Genomic DNA, 24,614 nt, shown 5'->3' on the forward strand with positions numbered 1-24,614 from the left:
AAGGCTCATGTTGCAGGAATGGAAGGTTTCAGCCGTTACCTTGCTTTGCTATCACCCTCTTGCAGACATGACTCATGTGTAACCTCTCCCGACTGTCCTTGTTTGTTTTTTCTCATGTTGAACTAAATAAAAGGCTGGGCCAGAGGAGATTTTAGGAGAGCTTTGTAGCTGAGCACTTACAAGCTGCTTCATTGTTCTCCTCCTCTGCGCAGAGCAAAAAATATATATATTTGTCTCTCTCTGACTGGTTTCTTTTCAGTGTTTGTGCCTCTCATTTCTTTAAAAACGGGGTGCAAACCCAACAGCAACTTAATGACTTTCCAGTCTGACTGGGGAAATGACCCGGGGATCTTCTGGTCAAAAGTTGGCTGCTGTAAACACGAGGTCACCACCTGCCCCCAGTTTGGATGGAAACTTTAAGATGTGCAACAACACCTACATTTCTCTGGAAGAGCCCACCTGTGGATTCTGGAACACCTGATGACAGGTTTATTTATGTGATGAAGTCAGTCTGCATGAGAGAAACCATCAAGCTGTTTCTGGTCTTTACTCACCCTGAGCACGGGAAGTCTTCAGGTCGAGTCCGATGACTGAGACCCTTCACAGAGTTATGAGAAGGAAGCAAAATTCCAATCAGGACATCTCCGTTAGCCTGGGCCAGGCACACGGTCCGGTTAAAGTCACAGTCAGTCCCCAGAGCCGGGATGGTGCTGATCATCATCATCATTAACGGGATGAAGCTTCCGCGCACAGGGTGTGTGTGCATGATGAGTGGTGTGCTTAAAAATGCACTTAAAGATGTGCAGGTGCTGGTTTAATCCACCTGATATTTGGGAGGTGCTAAAAACCGGTTTCAAAGTGAAAACAATCTCACATGTTGCTTATCCTAGTTTGGGCATTTCCCATTCTGATGAAGCTGATGACCTCAAACTGCAGGGGCGAATCCAGACAGTTCTGGTGTGTGTGGGAGGGGAGAGGTGGGGTTATGATTCATCATAACTATTCAATCAGCTGAGTGGATTACACTCCTTCAAGGAATCACAGTGTAATATTGTCATCATTGATCATACATCATACATTGATTTAATATTGTCACTATTTTTTATTTTTTTTTGTAGTCGTAATAAGCAACTCTTTCCATCATGAATACAAACATAAAAAAGTCTAACTTAAAACCTTATTGTTTTTTTATTAAATATCTTTTTTTTATTATTGTAAACCATACCGTTCCTAAACCCGATTCCTAATCATCTTTTTTCAGTGGAAGATAATGACTCAGAAATTGTGGCAAACTTTAGATGATCAAACTTAAAAAGTTTTTGTTTCATTTACTTTATTTTTTCTCTTTTCTCTTTTTTTTTTTTGCTCCCGCTGCTGGTGGTGAGGGGGGGGGGGAATCCCCCATCCCCACCCCTGGATCCATCCCTGTTGAATTGGTCCCAGGACAGGCCAAGAGGCTTCGGTGTTTCTGGAAAACAGCATCAACTAACTCACAAACAGCCTGTCAATCAACACTGACACCAGATTGTATAATGTTCTAAATATTTTTGACTTCTATCTTGAACATTCTACATAAGCAGACGGTCACCAGGATCAAACAGATCCAGATTATAGAACTTTTAAAAAAAGGTTCCTGAGTGTTGGCAGTCAGAGAAATATTTAATTTCTGATTTTATATTTCAACTGAAATATTTTTTAAAAACTGGAGCCCATAAAACTCAAAAATTGCTTCCAATAAGTGCATAGAGATCCAGATCAAAGTCTTGATCCAGAACAGTTCAGCAGCTCACGGTGAGGGTCATCTGTCTGATTTCATTTGGGTCTGTGTGAGTGTTTCTGCAGCTGTTTAGAGCAAGACCAGTGGGCGGAGCTTGTCAGGAAAGCGGACTGGAGTCGCACGCAATGTCCCTGATGTGATGTCACTTCTGTCAGATGGAATGTCAAGTATTTAAACAGGAGATGGGACTGACACAAACCTCAACCAGAACAAAGACTTGATTAAAAATCACCTCATCAGCTAAAGTGATTCATCCGTTTCTGTTTCCTTCACTGACTCTGTCTCTTTAGGAAAATTCACATTTACATTAACAAGTATTTTTCCTCCCTTGGCTTTGGAAAACCAAACACCAGCACCTCAGAGACTGAAAGTCCAAGTTTTTACGGTCCTGCTGCCTCCTGTCTTACTGTCTGGTTGTCAAACCTGTCCTACCTGTATGGTTGTCAAACCTGAGGCGTGGGGGCCACATAGACCACATCAAACTAAATTCTTCTGGACCACACAACAAAACGAGTGGAAATGAGAAATTTCCCATCACACCAGCAACGTGGCTGCAGAAGTCAACAAAGAGACCCATAAACATGCTGTCAGCATGAATCAAGATTTTAAACTGCAGTAGGAGAACCCGTGATTAGGGTTAGCCAGTGTTCTGAAAAAAAAAAAAGTTATTCATGAAAACTGAACAATTTCTTGTAAAATAAATCTGATTTGTAAAAATGTAGAAAGTATAAATGGTGCAGTTGTTCAGAGACTGACACACTCATGATACGGTTGATAAGCATCTCAGTTTCACAGATAAATGCGGTTTGTATTTTGACCATATAATGTCAAAACATTGAACAGGTTGAAAACTTTTCCTTTTGGGAAGAGATGCATTTTTCTGACCCCAATAACTTTCAGGGTTTCGGTCCAATCAGGACCTAATTCAGGCATGTACTTGGCAACATCCAGCTGAACCCGTGTACAAAATTTGGCTGAGCTGGATCCCATAGAGAAAAAGTGTTTTTTTTCTTTCTTTTTTTTTCAGATCCCAATAACTTTTAGAGTTTCAGGCCGATCCCAACAATAATGAAGTATGCACTGCTCCACCCCCAGCAGAACCAGATCAGCTCCAAGACTAATGGTAGTCAGCGGTACTCTGGAAACTGCTGTGTGAAAGACAGAAACATCAGCAATTATGATAAGATTCTGCTAATAAAGTCTATTTACACCACTGTTCTTCAGAGAAAGAAAAAAAAATCACACTAGTTAATGTTACATCATTATTGCTGAATTGTACCAATTTTTTATATGATGTATGATGATGGATAACTGTAGTAGTTGTGGGGTCTTATTTCTGTTGTAGTGGATATTTTTGGCCGACCCCTTCCCATCCTGTTTCAGAAGGTCAGAATGACAAACTGGATCAGTCCTCTAACCAGTGACCAAAGGCGCCGACTGGATGTTTTAGGAACCAGGTCTCTTTGGACAATCTCTTGTGTCCTGCTGGAATGACTGTGTCAAGCGAATGCTAGTTAGGGAAACCGGTCTGTGATCCAGTGTGTGTGGGTGCCCGAGTGCAGAGGACCCCAGGTGTCAGGACACGCCCACATTTCAGCTGGCTGCAGCTGGTAGATGGTGATGACGGCCCATGATGTACCAGTTCTCTGTCTGTGTGGTTGCCATCCAGGACACAATGATGTAGTGGATGTGGTGACGCGCGGCAACAGCTCATGCTGACCTGACCCTGATTTTAGGTTTCAGTTCAAATTAATAATGTTCATGTTATCATGTGAACTAGAAAGCGTGACAACACGTACACAGGCGTGCATTTCTGTGTTGTGGGGGGGGGGTTGCACATCTCTGACCTCTGCTGACAAATTGGTGACACACAGGTACTGATATGAACGCTTATCTGTTTGTCCAAGATTTAATGTTCATAAATATTAACACCAAGTGTCTGTCTGGACTTTAGAAAACGGTCACTTTTCTTAAGACGTGTTCAAAGTTTGACATTAAGCTCCAGCACACGATGTGCTGAGATGACTGACAGAGGAAGCAGAGCTCATGTTCAATATTTGTCCATCTGCTGCACCAGTCAAAACTTCATTTACTGACTGTCAAATTATTATTATTAAGGCAGGAAATAGAGTTTACCAGATTGCACACTTTGGTGCATTCAGGTAAACTCTGAACTCAGAAGTTCTGTGCTCCACGCTGGTTCTGTCTCTCCAATCACAGCCACTGAACCTCCTTCAGAGGTGTTATGGACGTCTGTGAAAATGATTTTAAGGGGTGTTGAAGAATATTTATACCATCTATTATTTTGTGTATGCAGAGTGGAATATTCTTGAATAAAGAAGACAAGAAAAAGATATTCTTTACAGATTAAATCCAATGAACATAAAAGCCCAAATGTGCTGAGTACTTTTCACATGGACTGTATCTGGATGATCACAATCATAGATGACGTGTTTTTCTTTATCTTGGTGAAAAGTGGGTTCAATGACTCTTAAAACAAAGATCAGCAGCAGATAGAGGATGAGAGAGATTTGTGGCTCAGTTTGATCAGTATCCTTGAATTCATTTCCTTCTCCGTTCCACCATGAAATTGCAGAACTGCTGATGATACAGACAAAAGTTGCATTTTGCACTATTTCTCTAGTCAAAGCCGTGTCTTCGTGGCTTCCCTCACGAGTCTTCTTGCATGGTCAGTTTGAACTGCCTCCAGCCAGATTTAGCGTACAGCACCGTATGGTTTTCATTTCTTCATGACTGATGGAAATGAAGTCAAGAAAATGTTCATGTGTTCATTCCCTGACTGTGTCTAAAGTAAACTGCCTCAAAAAGTGAAGATTTGTATTAAAAATTATCTTTATATTTTGTTTGTCCAATTAATTATGCTCTCTGAAAATGGAGGTGCTGTGTATAAACATACAGTAGCTGTGATTACTGAATGTGTAATGTGAATTTTTGTTTAAGTTGACACAAGAACATGTGGATTGTTTACTTATAACTCTATTGTTGTGCGGCAGAGATGCAAAAAAATAAATAAATAAATAATGACACTGTCCAAATACTTGTGGACTGAACCACTGCTTCAAAATGTCTTGAAATAAGCAGACTTTTTTTTTGGTTGGGGTGGTCTCACTGTTACAGATCACTTATGTTTTGTAACAAGGTTCGGTCAGATCGGCACACAGAAATGATCACACAGACTGCATTTTGCTAGAACAAACAGGCGCATATTTATTCCCCACAAAAGCAGTTACATCAAACACAAGTGGTTGCAGCGCATAAAATATCTCTTTCTCTCTTACCGTGACGCCTTTAAGGTGGAGAGCCAACACCTTCAGCAGAGTGCGCTTGTCAACCGGCTGGGCGTTCGCTCGTAACCCGCAGCAGACTCTATCGGAGCATGGCTCTGCCCCCTCTTTTCTAGTGTGTGCGCGAAGGGAGGGTGAGTGGCCATCTCAAACTCCCTGGCGCACATAATTCCTTTAATCAACAGGCATCTGAAAGTTATTTCCTCTTGCAAAAACATAATAACCCCAGCTCTTCACTCCCAGTTCAGAATGACCCCAGCATGCTTCACTCCCAGTCGTTAGTGGCTACAAAAACAAATTCGTGCAATTAGTGTAATAATAATAAGTACATCATTAGGGTTACTTTAAGACAGGGGCAAAACAACATAATCTTTTCTCCACACATTCCACTCTTGGTGTTTTGCACCAGTCAATTTATGTAACCACTAGCAGATTCAGGTAATGCTGGGCTCCAGCCTATTCCAACGATTATATCATGCCATAGCATTTCCCACATTTCTTCTAGTGATTCACAAACAAAATTTTGAGTAATATAGTCTTGATTATACCTGTTCCAAACAATATATTGGTTTACTCCAAAGAGATCATGAATCAACAAAATCAATTTCATCTCATTCGTTGAAATATCACCCATTCCACTTCCCGTCTTAATCGTATAACATATATACATGTAAAAATATTACAAAAAGTCATAACACATATTGCTATTACTAACACTATTAAAGGTGGCACTAAGGTGCTCCTGGCAGTGAGAGACATCCCTGAAAAGATATCCCACCAGTGGTGTGCTGATGCTTGCTGTATTAATTTTGCTACATGTTTTACCCGGTCACTGGTAATCAATGTGGATACCATGAGACTGGAGACGTTGGACTTATGTGACTCTATTAATTGCTGAATTTCCGTAGATTGTTCCAATGCGCATTTGAAACGCTCCAGGGAAAGACTCCATGGGGAATGCAATACATCCCATTGTACCGAAGTCAGCCGACTTGATACAGAATAATTAGTCAAACGATAAGTCCGGTTTCCCCAATGCCACAGGTGCACATTGTTCAGGCAGCCAGTATACGGAACCGAAGGTACCTGTGAATTATTTTTCATTGTTGCCACACACAGAGCATGTGGGCCAACTTGCCACAACATTTCTCTGGGTGTTTCCCTAGCCCAATCACAAAGTACAACCTCTGAGTCGGTTAGACATGGATTAGCATATCCAGTTTGCAGCACACAGGCCATTCCTTTATCAGTGATGTCACACATTTTAGTATCAAAAGTCGTATTGGTTTTTGGTTCTAACCACTCTCCGTCCATATGCAAAAACCAATAACCAGTAGCCGTTATTACAGGTAATACCTGATATTTACAAACAACCTTTGGTTGTGTCACATTGTACTGGGTCCAATGCCCAGTACACACTGTTTCATTGCATTGTGTAAATTCTGGATGTAACTTTAACCATAAGGTATCAGTTATATTCCAAATCCGTCTCCAATCATGATAGTTCCCTGTGGTAACTATACGCTGAAATCTTTCTCTTTGAGCTTCTGCATGAATAGTTTGTACTGCACATACTGTCCAATTTCCTATATGGGATAGATTTTTCAATGAATTGTATGTTTCATTCCATAACTTCAATTGCCATCGAAAATTCTTCTGCCATAAATCAGCGTTTTGTACTTGTCCCACCAGTGCTGTTGGTAACCACTCTCCTATCTGATGTAATACCTGAGAAGAATACTGACCTGTGTTTGACAACATGGTTCTGGTCACTTCATTATCAACTGTATTTGATACTCCTAGGACAGTTCCTGTTCCTCCTAATAAAGTGTCATACCACGCTCTTCGGCGTCTTCTGCAAGTCGGAATATTTGGAAAGGTAATTTGCCAATATACCTTTGTTTTTACTGTGGCCTGTGCCAAATGAGTACAAGTATCAATTAGTGGTGCAACTTGAGTTTGTGTTGCTTTAGCTTCTTTTGGCAGTCCTCTTATCATATATAGGAATGTTCTTCTTCCTTTAATTTCAGTACTGTTACTAATTCATAATTTATCCTTCAGGGTAGTAGCCCAGTTAGTTCCATTAATAGAACTACATGTTTTACTAGTCTTGTTATAGATACACATGTTCACCTTAGCACGAAGAGTGACATTACATCCCATAGTAAATACTGGTATATGGTGTCTGGCAAAACAGTTCACACATCGCCATAGTTTGCAATCACTAGTGAATCATCTTGCGTTCTGTTGTTGGCAGAGTTCTTCCATCCTGTTTGAAACAATGATATCTCTTCAAGTTCGTTTCCTTCTGTCATCCCCCAACAACTGGAGACCATGGCACCTCCTACAAGGAGGAGTATGACCCAACAGCCGACACCTCCAATTCCGGGGCTTCCACTGGTTGCCATGACGACGTTCACCTCCTGTGGTCCTTGATCGCCCGATCAGCAACTCCCACCAGGGCATCAATCCGAGCCTAGACAACACAGGGGTAACTACAGGTAGAATGACAATGATTAATCTTCTCTTATATAACACTTTGATATAGGTACATTTATCCATTTTTCTTCACCCTGATAGAGTATACTAACAGTTGCATCATTCCCTTGAGCTATAATTTCTGCCGCTTTGGGCGGTCCATTAGGTTGTTTAACCCAAACTTTGGCACCCGCTCGATCTGAGGAACCAAAGCCTTGTATTCCTCGTGTAATTATTACTATGGGTTTTGGTATTTCTTGTACCATCCCCATTTCACAGGGTTTGATTATTAATTGAGCAATTTTATCCCCTTTATTCAATATCAGGGGTTGTTCTCCAAATAATCGACAAACCACTCCAATCTCACCTTGATAATCTGCATCTATCACTCCGGCTTGAATGGTTAAACCTTTGAGTGATAAACCGCTACGTGGTAAAATGTGTCCATATGTCCCCTTTGGACACTGCAGGCCTAACCCTGTCTTTATCACTTGAATTTGATCAGGTACCAATGTTACGGTTGTCAATGTTCTTAAATCCAGTCCTGCTGAGCCTGGAGTTGCTCTGACAGGTAATTCCGCTTGTGATGCTTTCTGTAGTATGCTCCATCTCTTCTCCTGAAGTCATTCTTATCAAGGGTGTGGATCCCGACCCTATTGGCCGATTGTTCAACTGATCCACAGCAGTAGTCAAGTCCTGTTTCCAATGTCGCATAGTACGATCTTTTGACAGCTTCCGTAGGGTCTCTTTAAGAAGCCCGTTCATTCGCTCTATTAACCCCGCCGCCTGCGGGTAATAGGGAATATGATAAATCCATTCAACATGATTTTCTTTGGCCCACTCTTTTACTTTATTTCCCGTAAAATGAATACCATTATCAGTTTGAACTTGTACTGGTAATCCATAATACTGCTGTATTATTCCCAAACACTTAAGTGTGGCCATTTGATTTGCAAATTTACATGGATGCACTACCAAGACCCCAGAAAATGTATCTACAGCAGTGCATGCATGACTGCATCCTTTGGACATGGGCAGTGGTCCAATAAAATCCAACTGCCAAATTTGACCGGGACTTTTACCATGATTTAACTGCCCATGCAAATGTTGAGGAACACCCTTCCGATAATGTTGACATTGTTCACACTCAGCTATTGCAGTTTTTACATCATCCAATTTTAAATCAATACCTCGGTCCCTTGCCCATTTAAGAGTACCTTGTATTCCCCAATGTCCTGCTTTGACATGAGCCCATCTGGCCAATCCTGGACTCGATTGTCTTTGCTCTGTCATTACTTTTACCAACTGGTCTGCAGCTTTATTAAATAAAGCTTCTGAGTCTTGTCCATTAGTGTGTGCATCTACATGCATCACAGTAATAGGAATTGTTTTAGCCTTTTCCCAAATGTCTTCCCACAATTCTCTTCCCCAAACTTCTTTAGAATGTATTTTCCAATTAGTGGCATGCCATGTAGGCATCCAGGTAAGTAGTCCTTGGGTCACTGACCATGAGTCTGTATAAATATGGAGGCCCTGTGGTCCTCCCTGCATGACCACCATATGCACGGCCTTCAACTCCGCCCACTGACTGCTTTTTCCTTCTCCTAATTCTTCCAGAGACTGACCTAATTGTGGGTTAAAAGCTCCTGCTTTCCATCGCCTTTTTCCTACTTGATATTGACAGGATCCATCAGTAAACCATGCTCGACTTCTCTCATCATCTGACAAATCATCCCACTTTTTCCCCGCTTTTACAGGAGATTCTTCCAATGGTTGAACTTCAAAAGGCACCTCATCTTCCTCAGGAGTATCAGCTACTTGTTCATGCAGCAATGAAACTCCTTTTTCACCTGATTTTACCCGCTCTGATAAATACCATTTCCATTTAATTACACTAGCCTCCTGAGCTGTCCCTATTCGATGAGTGGTAGGATTACTCATTACCCATGTCAAAATGGGTATGTGTGTTCTCATCATTACCTCATGTCCTACCGTTTGTGATTCAGTTTCAATTAGCGCCCAATAACATGCCAAGAGCTGTTTTTCAAAGGGCGTGTAACGCATCCTCGCATCTGGGAGTTTCCTCGACCAGAACCCTAAAGGTTTTCGTATCCTGTTCTGTTTTTGCCATAAGCTCCAATTAGCATAATCATTTAGAGCAGACACTTGAAGTTCTACTGGTCCTGATTGCATTTTTCCTAAGGACACAGCCTGCTGTATGGCTTCTTTTGCCATATCAAATGAGCATTGTTGTTCCTCCCCCCATACAAAAGAAGAAATGCCAAAAACAAGATGCACAAAAGTCCCAAAGTAGTGATAATGCAGAAAAAAGGTGCAATTTTTTTTTCATCTTCAAGAGGCTTTTTTTAAACAGGTGCAACTTATACACCAGAAAATACAGTGCTAGTAATAATAAATTCCCACTTTCCACATATAACATTTCTGCAACTAATTCATTGTAAACTTATACATAAAAAAAAAAAAAAATCAAGACTCAAGACAGCAGGTGTGTTTAACATTCCTGAACATGACAGACGTGTCAAAATGAGTGCACACAAATCCATCATCATCTCTAAAATACCTCCCAATGGAGCTTTCGTTTTAACCTCCACCCGCTTTAACATCTCACATAAAACTGGTGGAGTCGCGGTGGGAATTGCTCCAGTCCACGGCCCAGGGCGTCCCCCACGTCGCCGTAGAAGCTGGCCTATTTCCTTAAAAGTAATCCCATCCCACCCCGGGACCACTTCTTCCTGTTGAGATGCCACCTCTGCATCTCTTTTTCCTTTCCCAAAACAAGACATTTCTGTGTGTAGTCTGAACACCCCTCGTTATCCTGCCGACAACGCCAAAAATGTTTTGTAACAAGGTTCGTTCAGATCGGCACACAGAAATGATCACACAGACTGCATTTTGCTAGAACAAACAGGCGCATATTTATTCCCCACAAAAGCAGTTACATCAAACACAAGTGGTTGCAGCGCATAAAATATCTCTTTCTCTCTTACCGTGACGCCTTTAAGGTGGAGAGCCAACACCTTCGGCAGAGTGCGCTTGTCAACCGGCTGGGCGTTCGCTCGTAACCCGCAGCAGACTCTATCGGAGCATGGCTCTGCCCCCTCTTTTCTAGTGTGTGCGTGAAGGGAGGGTGAGTGGCCATCTCAAACTCCCTGGCGCACATAATTCCTTTAATCAACAGGCATCTGAAAGTTATTTCCTCTTGCAAAAACATAATAACCCCAGCTCTTCACTCCCAGTTCAGAATGACCCCAGCATGCTTCACTCCCAGTCGTTAGTGGCTACAAAAACAAATTCGTGCAATTAGTGTAATAATAATAAGTACATCATTAGGGTTACTTTAAGACAGGGGCAAAACAACATAATCTTTTCTCCACACAACTTATATGTGTGTTTACCTCCACCATGATTGACAGCAGCTCATCTACATGAGGGCGCCACATTAGTTTGTGGTACTACTGAAAGACCTCAATGACACGTCTGGTATGTGTTCCAGTATTCTCAGCCTCATGTTTTCCATACATCAGTGCTGGATATGGCAAGCAGCTTGTCCACTTTTTGTGCTGCAGCACTGAATGCTTTAAGTTGAAAAAGAGAATCAACAGTGTGGGTTGTGATGGATCGAACCTTTTTACCTGTCAATCAGGTAGCATTTTCTACATAAATATACAGGTTTTGCTTGTTGTTTCTTTTCCTGCTCACACAAACTGTGCAGGTGCGTAGCAAGAGGGGCAAAGGGACGGGCAGGTGCACTGGTAGCACAGTCTGGGGAGCAGCGGTGTAGCTTGGCGGACCTGACCGTGTGAGACATCACTTGACATAGCCTATATAAACTCAAAATCTGTGACTTTGTCACTTGCTACTTGTATGTTGTTGAGACAGGCTCTAAATATTCTGCCATATTAGTGGGCTAAAGTCGGTTACACCTTGACTGTCTTCCAAATAACACACATCTCGTTCATAATATTGCAAATATAAGCCTATAATTCCTGCATACTTTTACTGGCTAATAAAAATAGGTGAATTGGTTTAGTCTTGACTTCTGGTCGTGAGTGAGTGAGTGAGTGTGTGTGTGTGTGTGTGTGTGTGGGTGGGGGAATGTTGATTGTTGGGTGCCAAATAAACAGAGATGGACAGAACCCGGTCAAAGTCATCAGGTGCCCAATTTTGGAAAAAAGGAGAAATGAGCAAAGGATAAAGTCTGCAGCTGTGTTGTCTCTCTATGATTACAGTGTCCATGTCACGGACGACGGGCTGATGGTAACATGTTTGTTAGCCTTCTCGCTATGATGTGTGCTAAGCTGGTAATTTATACAACAATAATTCAGTCTTAACTCAACAAACATGAGATCTAATTTCACCATCAAATTGTCCTCATAGTCAGAGAAATGGTCAGACTTTTTAAAATGATTATGTTACACACTGCTGAATGTCACAAACTGGACTTTGTCTGAGGGACACACTAATAATAACAATCATAATAATAATAAATTATTTCTGAGATATTGTGAGGTAAATTGGTTGAAGCCGAGTTCCAGGTAAATAAAATAATTCTTTAACTAGTGCAAACATAAATTTGTTATTTTTTGGTAGATATTTTCATGGAGAAATCTCAAATATTAAAGTCGTAATGTGTGTAAAATGAACACGTGCTTCAACAGAAGAATAATCAATCAGTGTAGATATACGCACATCACCAGGTGAACATGGATCAATAACAAAGCCTGCACACTTACTCCTGCTTTGTCACTTCATCAGTCAATCACAAATACTGACCATTATGAGCTTTTGTTCAAATCTGTGTCTCAGGGCTCACCAGCCCTGGTCCTGGATGTTTTCTACATCAACCTACTCAGGCCACACCTGTTTTTTTTTTTAAAGTGCTGTCTTCCAGCTGTTGATTGGCTGAACACACCTGATAGAGTTAATTTCCTGGGAGTGGATCAGGGAGGGTTAGAAAACATGCAGGGCAGGTGCCCTCCAGGACCAGGGTGGTGACCCCTGACGTGCCCTAAAACATGGATTCTATTTCAGGGAGAAACCGACTCTCTAAGCAATTATTACCTTCAGCTCAAAGATTCTGTGTTGGTTGGTGTGTTTGTTTGGAACCAAAATTATACAGAAACTCAAGGATTGATTTTCATTAAACCAGGAGGAGGGGGGCAGGGCATGACCCACAAAAGAGCTCACTAAACTTGGTTTCGGTTCCAGTTCCTGGAAGACACTGAATTAGGGAATTTTTGTTAATTTTTCTTTAAATAAAGAGTGTTACAGGCGGCCCCCAAAATCAACCAACACACACAGAAAAACACATTTGAGTAAGTTGAACTTTGCTCTGGTAGGAACCTAGTCTCACTTTCGTTTCCTGGATAAGCTGACCTGGGTGTTTGATCCAAACCAGCAGAACCAACCAAACCTGCTCGACCTTCAGGCAGAATCCTCACACAGTGGAACAGGAACAGAACAATGAAAAACCTTCTGCTAACGATCATACTTCTTCAGTATTAAAGTTTGTCAGACTGTCCTGGAGAGGACAACAGGGACACTGACACTCAGGGATGGACAGGGACAAAGACTGACTGTCTCACCACTACAATCCACGTGAAGACACTGTGCCAACCCCGCTGACGTACATCTAAACACACAAGTCCTTAATAACATGAATATACTGAACAATATCCTTTTATATTCTGGAGCCTTGAATAAATAATGAAAATAGCAGGTCTTCATGTTCAAACCACATCAGACTGCAACATGTGAGCTGTAAACTTGTAGATATGCAATTATGTGAGGCATCCTTTGATGAAAATATAAAATAGCGGTAAAATGGTTTTTAACAAAAGCAACTAATCAGTTAATCAGGATATGAATATGGTATGGTTTTCCAATACTTTGTAACTAACTAGATTTAGGTGAGTACATTGAATTGAACGTCTATGGAGACGTAAATCTGTCAGACCCGTAGGTGCAACTGGAAAGGGGGGGGGGGGGGGGTCATTTATATGAAAGGTAAACATTTATATAAATGAGTGTTTATCCACACATGCTGGCACACACACCTGCTGTATCGCCGCCACCACCAGTCTCCGTTCGGCCCCCGCGGCAAACATCTCTGAAGTTTTTCTGCTCTTAGCAGCATCAGTCACAAGAGCTTTTATTCCCTTTCCCTCAGTTTTTCTGTACTGCCTTTCCATTTTGTGACTCTTTGTTTTTCGTGTTGTGCTGTGTCTTTGCATGTTGCGCTGTGCGGGTCCAAAGTCTTTATTTAATCAAGCCCTCCGAATCCTGGTTTCCGTCGGCAGGCGGCACCGACCCGACAGACCTCAAAAACTCAGTCACTTAAGTCCTGCCTGGTTGTGACTTGATTTCTGCTCCGTGCATCTCTAATGTGTACTTCAGCAACTCTGACATTTTTGAACCTTCAATGTTTCACTCTGGGCCAAAAAGATTTTACTGGTCCAGTATAAAATCATCACCGGCTGAACACCGAACAGTGTTATGTGTGTGGGACGAGCTAAAGCAAATAAACAAACAAACAAACAAACACTCCCTGCCAATCAACACCCTAAAATATCAACGTGTCAGTAAGCATGTATTTCCTACTTTAATGTATATATCAGCAGATATATCAGCACTGTTTAATTTAATTAACTTTTTTTACTCCCCAATATTCGTATCAGCCCCCTGACTGGAGATACTAGCGAGAAAGAACAAAAACAGTCTTTGGTACAAGACTGTTTAAAAAAATAAATAAAATAAAATAAAAATCTTTTTTCTGCCATAAAGTTGGACATTTTAACAAGGGGGGGGGTCCCCATTTAAAGCCAAACTCAAGATGCCACTCAAGGACCTGTAAGATTTGCCACTTCCCAGTTTGCTTTATTTCTGACAGCTGGAGGTTGGTGCTTCGTAGTCACTTTATAAGCCTGGGGAGGGCAAAGATGTCACAGGGCGGGACTCACATGCACCAACTGTTCACACGCAGAAATGTCATGCACTAAATGCGCACATGCAACCACACTTAGAAAGGAAACAGGACAGAAAAGCTCAGCGCAGAGGGAGTGTTGCTCCATTCTCTGCTCACAACGACATTAAGACATGAAATCTTTGCACAGATATAATGGCCAGCTGCTGCATTACTGTAGAAAATGTCACTCATAGCATCTTTAAATAAAACAGAGGTCGTAGAGAAGCAGTGCGTCAGATTTCTGGGCATGCACAGGTGCAGCATTTTGGTATGTCCACCAGTCCACAGCTGTGTCCTGCATGGTGACCACCTGGGTAGACAAGTGGTCCAACCACACTCAAAAAACCAACACGGATGTTGTTGGTTTCTATGTTACATGAACATAAATCTAACATGTAGCTTCTACGATATAGAATCAAGTTTTATGGGTGAACACATTCAAATCATGTAGTTTCAACATAACATGCAACAACTTAAAATTTAACTTGCTCAGTGAACATAATAAAATTATGAAAAATATTTCCACCCAAGTAAAATGCATTAACGTAGCCAGAAACAATTTTGCTGAGTGACCTAAATGTAAATTTGTTGGGTCAACATGATGAATTTGTGTTACTGCTACATAATTACCATGGGTCAGGCCAACTAGATTTGTAAGGGTAAATATAAAAAAAAACAAACAAACAAACAAACAAAACAAAACAAAACAGTAAGTCCCTTTGGGTGCTCGCTTGTTTGCACTCAGGGTCGCCACAGTAAATCTGAGGTGGATCTGCATAAATTGTGCTGATACAAAACAGCAAAGTTAAATTGATGTGTAATTAGACTATTTTAAAAGTAGTTGTAACTACTTAGAGGGCAGGGGTGGTGGTCAAGTGGGTAGTGCACTTGATTTCAGTAAGAAAGGTTCCCGGTTCAAACCCCACCCTTGCCACATTTCTCCATGTAATGTGGAGTTGTGTCAGGAAGGACATGTGGTGTAAAACCTGTGCCAACTCAACATGCAGATCCACCTCAGATTTGCTGTGGTGACCCCGAGCGCACACAAGGGAGAAGCTGAAGGGACTTTTTATTTTTCTTACATTTACCCCTAAAAATCAAGTTGGCCTAAACCATGGTTACTGAGTAACAGTAACACAAATTCATTGTCTTGACCCAATAAATTTACATTTAGGTCTACATTTACCTTTTCAAATATAGTTAGCCTGAACCATGGAAATTAGGCAACAGTAAAGCAAGTTCATCATGTTGACCCAAAAAATTTACACTTAGGTCACTCAGCAAAATTGTTTCTGGCTACGTTAATGCATTTTACTTGGGTGGAAATATTTTCCATAATTTTTTTTATGTTCACTGAGCAAGTTATTTTTTGAATGCAGTCTGCAGCAAAGCTATAGGAACTGATGGCAAACCTGTTATGTTATTTTCATATTAAGGATATTCAACAACCTGAAGAACCACAACTCAATGCATTTTTGTCCATTATGCAATACACAAAAAAATAAATATTTAGCACTTATTAATGATTGGCAGGTACTCTGTAACAAACTGGGTAGAGGGAGAAAAAAAAAAAAAGACCAGACATCCCTTTAAATCCATGCATAAATATGGCTCTACAGATTGATCTCCTCCAAGTATTTTTGTTGTTCATTTCTAATCTAATCTCAAAAGGATATGAAGTGACTTCAGTGGAATCAGGGGAAGAGGTATATCTCAGTTCACAAAAGAGTTCTTTAAATTTGATGTCAACCTGTAGCATAGTGTGAATTTTCCCTTTGATCTGCAAGCTTTGAGCTTCATTATTTTGATCCTGCATTAGGCTCAATAATTAATTTGGCAATCAAGATCAAAGGTCTGAGTCCAATAGAGAAATCTTTCTTTTGATTTACAAGCTTTGACCTTTACTCATTTTATCCTGTATTAGGCTTGCTAATTATTCATCAATCAAGATCAAAGGTCTGAGACTAATAGGATGAATCTTTCTTTTGATTTACAATGTTTGACCTTCATTCCCTTGATCCTGGATTAGGATTGCTAATTAATTCACCAATCAAGATCAAAGGTCTATGTCCAATAGGACAAATCTTTCCTTTGACCGTTATTCCTTTGACTGCATTAGGATTGATAATTAATTCTGCAATTACGATCAAAGGTCTGAGTCCAAAAGGATGAATCTTTCCTTTCAGTTACAGTCTTTGACCTTCATTCTTTGATCCTGGATTAGGATTGCTAATTAATTCACCAATTAAGATCAAAGGTCTGAGTGCAATAGGATGAACCTTTCCTTTGATTTTCACTTTTTGACATTCATTCCTTTGATCCTGCATTGGGAGCAACAATTAATTTCGCAATCAAGATCAAAGGTCTGAGTCCAATCCTTGATTTTGATTACTGGATTAAAGTAAGATGCCAATGAAAACACAATATCCAGAAGGACATTCAAAAGTCAGTGATCAGCTCAAAGATGCATCAAAGACCAGGAATAATGATCAAGGTCAAAGGTCGCCAATGAGGTGCCGAGACACTGCAGGTTTTCCTTGCAACCAATCACCTCAGCAGGTGGATTGCTGATGGGCTTCTCCCCTGAACATAAACACCTGATCATTAATGGAATCACCTGCTGAGGTGACTGGTTGTAAGGAAAACCTGCAGTGTCTTGGCCCTTCATGGCACATGATTGCCCACCCCTGGGCTAAAGGCTTCTAGTTGAATATTTTCTGACTGAGAGCTGAATTCGGTTCCTGAATCCGAAATCAGTGTGACCTGGCATCAGATAAGGTTTATTTGACCATAAAGTTACCACTCCTCCACAGTGGACATCCTGTCTTACTGGTCCTGCCGGTCCCGGGGATCAGCGGGTTTCAGGGACGGAGGGATGGGCAGTTCGTACAGACTGTCCGTGAACGTCTCACGGCTCAGCTGCTTCACCACAGTCCGCATGGCGGCCAGAACCAGCGGGGCCGGACGTCTCCCCACCAGATAGTAGAACGTGTCCTCACCCAGGACCCGGGTCCAGCTGTCTGGCCCCAGAACCAGAGCAGGCTTCATTTTGAACTCAAGCTTCGGCATGAACATGAGCAGGTTGTCCAGGCAGCGCCGCCTGTGGCCACCGAGCGCCTCCTCCGAGTCCCGGACTTCCTCCAGGATGACGTCCAGCGGAGTCCGGCCGTCACGATCCGGGACGCAGGGCGACACTCCGTGACCCAGCAACATGACGACCACGTCAGGACGCTGCAGCTCGCAGGCCAGGTGCAGCGGCGTGGAGCCGCCGTCGGCGCAGCTGCAGGCGGGTCGGTGCCGCAGGATGAGCTCCAGGATGACGCGGCGGTCGTAACGCACCGCCAGTGCCACGTGCGACGACGGCGCGCAGCGGCACACGCGCTCCCCGGGCTCCGCCAGCGCCTCGGCGGCATAGCTGCTGAGCAGGAAGCGGGCGTAGTCCCGGTGGTCGTGGACCACGGCGTAGAGCAGCGCCTCGGAGGGCGTGTAGGTCCTGTAGCCCGAGTCCTCCTCCTGGTAGAACGTCTCCATCGCGCGCATGTCCTCCAGCAGCCACACCGGCTTCAGGTCGCGCACGGCCCGGTAGAAGGCCTTCCGACGCCTCTCGAAGCTCCGAGGCGACCAACCGACGGGCATCGAGGCCATGACGTCCTGAGCGCAACGAGCGCGAGGTCCGACTGGACACGAACCGTCGAAGCGCTGCGTCGAAACTTGTTTTAGTCCACGCGGTTTAAAAGAAAGAAAGAAAGTCACGTGCAAGAACGCCCGTTACTCACGCGCTTCGACACAATAACGTACAAGTGTTTTTATTAAAAAAAAAAGTTGTATTTCTTCTGTTCTAAATAATCTTCAGGTCAACGACGGGGGGACACGCCCCCTACTTTTTATCAAGATGAATTTGAAACGTCACATTTTCCCCACAACAAAAACATGAGGCCCAACATGTTCAGTTGTGTGTGTTCAAAAATATAAAAGAGAGCTGATGAAGAACTCAGAAAGTTCAAAAGTTTTTTTTTCTTCTGCTTCTCTTAGAAATCCATGAGAATTTTCTGAAACACAAAGATCTAAATGCAGTCTAATGAATTCCTGACTGAAACTTTTTTCTGTTGTCTCAGAACAGATTATGAGAGCTGTTTGGTTTTACAGTCACACATAAACCAATTAGTAAAATTAATTAAGTTACCAAGTAAACACCTTAAGAAAAGGGAGCGCCTGAGTTTGGTCACACTGCCCCCTGCAGGCGGGCCCTCAGGCTGCAGTAGAATACTTTGTTTTCTAAAGTATATCTAATCAGATTACTCTTTTCCAAGTTTTTTTTTTTTTGTACATGTACAGGACATAATGTCATCTAAATAAATCAGTAATAACTATAACCCAGTATTAGTAGAAAGTTTATTTTTAAAAGCTTATTCTTGTGTGTTTGTGCGGTTGTCCGTTTTCTGACTTCATTCTTCCATTTTATTCTATTTTTATGTGCCTTTTGTGCTGCTGTAAACTGTTTTGTTTCGTTTGTAAGTGAAGTGACAAAGTGCAGCCTGGAAACTATGAAAAAACAGCTGGCTGCAGTGCATACACCTTTCCACCAGATGTCGCCGATGAGCGCAGTAAACCATCTGCTGAATGTTTCAAAATGCTTCAAAGCTTCACAGGGTCTCGTTCGTTTACCATTTGAAGCAGGTCGGTCCTTCAACGACATTTCAAACTTTCAGTCCAATCCAATCCACTTTATTTATAAAACACATTTAAACAGACTCGAGTCTCCAAAGTGCTGCACAGCAAAAGCATAGTCACGCAAAATAATAAAATAATAACAATAATAACAGTAAAATAAATAAGATAAAATAATACATAAATAAATAAAACCATGATAAAACAATAAATTTCAATAAAATAAAATAAGACACAAACTTTAATCCTGCAGGCACAAAGTGCGGAATTCTATTTCCGACTCACATCACAGATCTGCACGCGCGTTCGCACGCGCGTTCCCACACACACAGCTGCAGCGAGCGCGCATGCGCGTGACGTCGACGCTTTCTCCTTAAATGAACAGAAAATAAATAAAAAAAATAATCAGAGGTGGAAAACTCCGGCTTCAGAAAGTAAAAACCCTCCCATGTATTTCTTCTACCTGTGCACCTCAAACAGGTGATCTCATTAATTAGCTCACCCACCTGCCTGAAGAGTTTAACTAATTAATCAGCTGGTTTATTAGGAAGAACAAATATGTGGTTGGACTTTTACTTTCTAAAGCGGGAGTTTTCCACCTCTTAAAATAATCGTTAAAATAATACCTATAATGGCTTATTTCCTGAGAATTTATTTGATTAATTCTGGACTTTCAGATTTGTGTTACTTTAATTGTATCAATGTGAATACGTTCTTTTTTGAAAATTCTCATGTTATATGTGGATTTGTCAGTTATGTAAATGCCAACAGAGGCCATTTCTTGTGTATACACATATATATATATATATATATATATATATATATATATATATATATATATATATATATATATATATGTATATATATATATATGTGTGTGTGTGTGTGTGTGGTCAGAGTGCAATTTATATCTTGGCACTTTGGAAAATATCCAAAATATAAAAGATATTTTTAAAAAGTAATATTTGTAAAAGGTTTTCATTTATTACCAGTGTTGCAGACCGAACAGTCCCCCCTAAAAATCAGTCTGCCCTGCCTCCACTGCACGTGTCATTTCAGAGCTCAGCTGCTCGTCTGAGATGGAGTCTCTTCATCCAAAGCAATCAAATGGATTAATCTGATTATTAATCATCAGATGACAAAGTAAACCATCTTAAATCATTCTAAAGTCAGTTTTAAGCAGAAACAAGGCAGTTTTAAGCAAAAATGAGGCAATGTTCAGTGACGATTTGACGGAGTGAACTTATCTAGCAGCTCGTGTAGCTGTGGTTCTCTGATCGCTTCCTCCGTCTTTTATAATGAAATAATGGTGAATTTATGTGGAAATTATTGTTGTACAAAAGCTTCAGATAAATGTCACTGAGATAGATCAAATCAAATCAATTTTATTTATATAGCGCCAAATCACAACAAACAGTTGCCCCAAGGCGCTTTATATTGTAAGACAAAAGCCATACAATAATTACGTAAAAACCCCAAAGGTCAAAACGACCCCCTGTGAGCAAGCACTTGGCTACAGTGGGAAGGAAAAACTCCCTTTTAACAGGAAGAAACCTAGATGATGGCTGGAAGCACTTTGAAACAGAAACGAGGTGATAATCAATGACGCATGCCTTAACTACAGTGAAAGCAGGGTGGACCGATTTTTTTTGGGGGGGGGGGGTCGGTCTGCGACACCAGAACGCTTTTTTTTTTTTTTTTTTTTTTGCTGTGTTTTTGAGGTGTTTCTAAATATTAAATGTTCGTGTTTCCTTTTGTTCAATAAACTGTTTTTAATCATAAAGTTTATTTTTACCAGGAAAAAAAATGCATCTTTCTTATGAAACCTTAAATCTGTCAAATGTGTTAATATTTCTATTTAGAGTTTATAACCTCATGATTGTAACTGTTGCTTTACATACTTTTGTGTTGCTATCCTGTTCGATGGATTCCTGCTTTTGTTTTGAAGGCGGATGTGGATGCGGAAGCGGATGTGGATGCGCCCGTGCTGTAATATGATTGGTTGCTAGCTCGACTCGTTGCTGATGTGGTGCAGTGGTGCAGGCAGGCTGCTGATACTTTGACTCGCAGTGGTTCTGGTGGGCTTTTGTCTCGTTTTTTTTTTTTTTTTTTTTTTGGACTCATGCCTTACTATCAGACCTGGGAGGAGTTCGCCCGCGCGGCAGAGAAACTTTATCTGACAGATCCCATGAAGGTTAAAACTCTGTTTTTTAAACATAGGAAACCTAGCATGCTAAGCGGTTAGCTTGTTAGCAAAGCAACATGAAAGCTGCTCATTATTAAAGTGATTAAACTTTGTGTTTGCAGGTCCGAGTGGTTGTGAAATATCGACACTGTGACGGTAACCTGTGCATTAAAGTCACCGACAATGCAGTGGTAGGTGACGTCGTAACTCGCCTTTTAACTTCATACGTAATGTTCTGACGTCATTTTTCTGTAGCTTTGATGATCGTGTGAATTTTACCCAGATTCAGTCTGTGATAAAATCTGTTCATGTCATGAAAAACTTGTCTAGTTTCTAAGTTCACTATGACTACTCGCTCAAGCGTTAGCGGTTTAACGATACATCGCAATATCATGATACATTTTTAACATCAACTCCATGAGAAACATGACTAATAAAATAGGAATTCTTTCATCGATACTAAAAATGTGCAAAAATAAATTAACATTCAGGATGGCAATGTTCTGGTTTAGATTATTTTGTTTCTTTAATGTTAAGACTTTATGACAGCATAAAGGGGATTGAATAGTGATAGTGTGTGGGGATGCCAGTCAGTTGATTGTGTTATTGTACTGTTACACATGCTGGATGCTTTGTTACACGTCTGAGTGTGAAGTCAGGTGTGGGAGCATGCACAGGAACTGCCTTGGGTCCAGGATGGAAACCATCCAGTCCATCATCATCATCCCCTCCTCCTCTACAAAGGAACACTCTACCTGCTGCAGCTAGGTGAAACGTGGGCATGACCTGTACTTTCTACAACCGCTTAACCAACACACACAGACAGCTCTGTGTGGGGAATTATGACCAGAGAAATCTGCCAGAGTCTCCATAAGTAACGGTTTGTTAGAGAAAAACTCATTCCAATGGTACACACAGACCAATGGGTCGGGGGGCAGGTTGTAAATGCCTCAGTGCCGTATGCGGTTTATCATACATCATGGGGCAGAGCCAGGTATGTGTTTGTTTGTTTGGTTTTTTGCGCTAACATGGAGGTTAAAGTCTGAATCCAAAGTAATGTGACAGAACAGTCATTTTACCGTTACAGTAGAAATGCACAGATTCTCAGCAGGGCAATCTGGTGGTGACGTTCGCACTGGTTTATTTTCAGATTAAAGTAATTTTAAAGGATAATCTCCTTTTTTATCCCCTTGGTATGAATACGGGTGGGATATAGTGATCAACTTGTCTGCCCGTGCAGCTGTTTTTGCTCGTTAGTGTGATATCTCAAGAACCAGTTGACCAGTTTCATTCATATTTAGCATAAGGGTGTTTCTGGGCGATCTGACACTTTGTATTACTGATTTGTGGGGACGTGTCATCTCCTGATGACTCTTGTTTAAATCACACCTTCATCATGTTAAGGATATGCGGGTGTGAAGCTCCCATCTGACTTTGATTGAAAGAAATTAAAGTCATTGTGAAATCGGATGCATGTTTTGTTTGTCACCTGCTGATCAAGTTGGCTTTGACCTGCAGATAAATATCATGTTCAAATTCTGACAGAATGCATCTTTGTGGGAGTGGACTGCTCACCATGGAGCTCAAACAAAAGGAGGGGGAAAAAAATCCCTCAATTTGGATGTGAAGTTTGGAAGTTCACTCGGCACAAACGTTTATTCTTTTTAATGGAGTGGTCTGTTCTTCTCAGTGTCTGCAGTATAAGACAGATCAGGCCCAGGACGTGAAGAAGATTGAAAAGCTGCACGGAAAACTGATGAGGCTCATGGTGTGCAAAGAGACGCACAGCGGTGCCATGGAAGCAGACTGAAGTGTCACAGAGCGGCTAAACTGAGTGATGGCGAGCACAAGAACCTCATGGGTTTGAGATCTGGACTGTGTCAGGACCTGGGATCAATCAGGGATGTCATCTTGTTCTCTCATTTACGTTTTCATCATCTTGTTTTTTTGTTGTTGTATTTTGATCATGTCCCTGATTGTTTCTGTGGAAGAAAATCAGACAGGCAGCTGGAAAATATTTGAAGAGGTTTGGAAGGGAAAAGTGGAACATCTGCTGCTGTTCTTGAAGCATAATTAGGACCTTGATGTGTGGAGAATTTTTTATTATTTTTTTTTTTTAAGGTTTAAACTTCTGGGGGGAAGATGTTCCAAGTCGGAAACTATTTCAGTGCAGGTTTTTTTTTTTTTTTTTCTTCTTCTTACCCCTTGAATGAAGTGGGAACATCTAATTTCATAACAGTAGTGTGGAGAAACCAAACACCTGCTGCATCATATCACCTGAGAAGAATTATAAGAAGCATTCAAATAAAACATGCATTATTTGGTTCATTTGTGTTGGTATCTCTCTATCTTAGAGTTTGACATTTTGCAGAGATTTATCTTTGAAGCAACAGGACACTTCCAAATCTAATGGGGGAGGAACGATACACCAGCTGTGGTCCATGAAAGTGTACAGAATCAAATTTAAAATTCCTTTACTTTAAAGTCTGCCACCTACTCACAACTCAACCTGGTGCTTTTATTGACCTTTTAGATTAAACTAGTGCAGCTTAAAATGTATGAAGTTAATTAAAACACTACTTTGAAATTGCATTGTGGTAGAGCTGAGGTGGGTTGACAGGGATATTTAGTTTTGTGTGTGTGTGTGTCCCATGAAACACTTTTTATTTTTTGACATCTTGGTTGTTACCTCTATTGATGTGTCTGTGACTCTTTTGAAGCTTTTACACAGGCTTCAGATAATTTAAGTATGACTATTCAAAGCCACTATCACGGATGAAAAAAGGAGGCTCCAGGAGTATCTCAAGAAGCTGGACCCCAGGGGACAAACTGCTAGTTGAGGACTTCAGACAGCAGAGGACAGGGTGGTGAGGAAAAGATGTCATGGAAGCCCAAACCACGAAATCCTACAAACGGTGAGCAGAAGGACAACACAGAGGCTCTGATCATGGCAGCACAAAACAGACCCTGAGGACCACATCCACAGAGCCAGGAGTCAACCATATCAAGAGCAAAGGTCCAACCTACATGACATAACCCCAGAGACAGTCCAGCAGATAGTGGAGGGTGCAATCAACTGGAACAGTGTACAGAAACATCTGTGGGTGATTCTTTAACTACGGGCACTATTGGCCTTGTAAATGTAATTTCCACCACACCATTGCCTTACAATATAAAGCGCCTTGGGGTAACTTTGTTGTGATTTGGTGCTATATA

At 41.4% G+C, this 24,614-nt stretch overlaps 3 protein-coding genes and 1 long non-coding RNA gene across 4 annotated transcripts in view; 1 reads left to right on the forward strand and 3 right to left on the reverse strand.

Moving 5' to 3' along the window:
• The window catches only part of LOC117502615 (G-protein coupled receptor family C group 6 member A), a 33,049-nt gene extending 32,104 nt beyond the window's left edge, over positions 1-945 (reverse strand). The window contains exon 1 of the mRNA XM_034161673.1: positions 555-945. Within this exon, the coding sequence (XP_034017564.1) occupies positions 555-766 (212 nt within the window). The 5' untranslated portion in view covers positions 767-945. The remainder of the gene's footprint in view (positions 1-554) is intronic.
• Positions 946-7,079: 6,134 nt separating this feature from the next.
• LOC117502647 lies at positions 7,080-10,624 on the reverse strand. The gene is made up of 2 exons (XR_004558370.1): positions 10,569-10,624; positions 7,080-7,577 (listed from the first exon to the last, which is right to left on the reverse strand). It is a non-coding gene; the product is annotated as an uncharacterized LOC117502647 (long non-coding RNA).
• A 6,528-nt stretch (positions 10,625-17,152) lies between these two features.
• Positions 17,153-18,316, reverse strand: zgc:112001 (uncharacterized protein LOC550384 homolog). The gene has a single exon (XM_034161692.1). It carries the CDS (start codon positions 18,188-18,190, stop codon positions 17,372-17,374), a length of 819 nt encoding a protein of 272 aa, XP_034017583.1. The 5' UTR covers positions 18,191-18,316; the 3' UTR covers positions 17,153-17,371.
• A 2,916-nt stretch (positions 18,317-21,232) lies between these two features.
• On the forward strand, positions 21,233-23,726 carry srp9 (signal recognition particle 9). The gene is made up of 3 exons (XM_034161708.1): positions 21,233-21,407; positions 21,521-21,589; positions 23,089-23,726. Exons 1-3 carry the CDS (start codon positions 21,336-21,338, stop codon positions 23,206-23,208), a joined length of 261 nt encoding a protein of 86 aa, XP_034017599.1. The 5' UTR covers positions 21,233-21,335; the 3' UTR covers positions 23,209-23,726.
• Positions 23,727-24,614: the final 888 nt, after the last annotated feature.

This window comes from Thalassophryne amazonica, chromosome 21 (genome assembly GCF_902500255.1).
Source record: "Thalassophryne amazonica chromosome 21, fThaAma1.1, whole genome shotgun sequence".
Lineage (NCBI taxonomy): Eukaryota > Metazoa > Chordata > Actinopteri > Batrachoidiformes > Batrachoididae > Thalassophryne > Thalassophryne amazonica.

Excerpts from the sequence above, each read along its gene's own strand:
- zgc:112001 (XM_034161692.1), bottom strand. The coding sequence starts at position 18,190 with ATGGCCTCGATGCCCGTCGGTTGGTCGCCTCGGAGCTTCGAGAGGCGT.
- srp9 (XM_034161708.1), top strand. The coding sequence starts at position 21,336 with ATGCCTTACTATCAGACCTGGGAGGAGTTCGCCCGCGCGGCAGAGAAA. Across the intron at positions 21,408-21,520 it reads ATCTGACAGATCCCATGAAG|GTCCGAGTGGTTGTGAAATA; the intron begins GTTAAAACTCTG and ends TTGTGTTTGCAG. Across the intron at positions 21,590-23,088 it reads AAGTCACCGACAATGCAGTG|TGTCTGCAGTATAAGACAGA; the intron begins GTAGGTGACGTC and ends TGTTCTTCTCAG.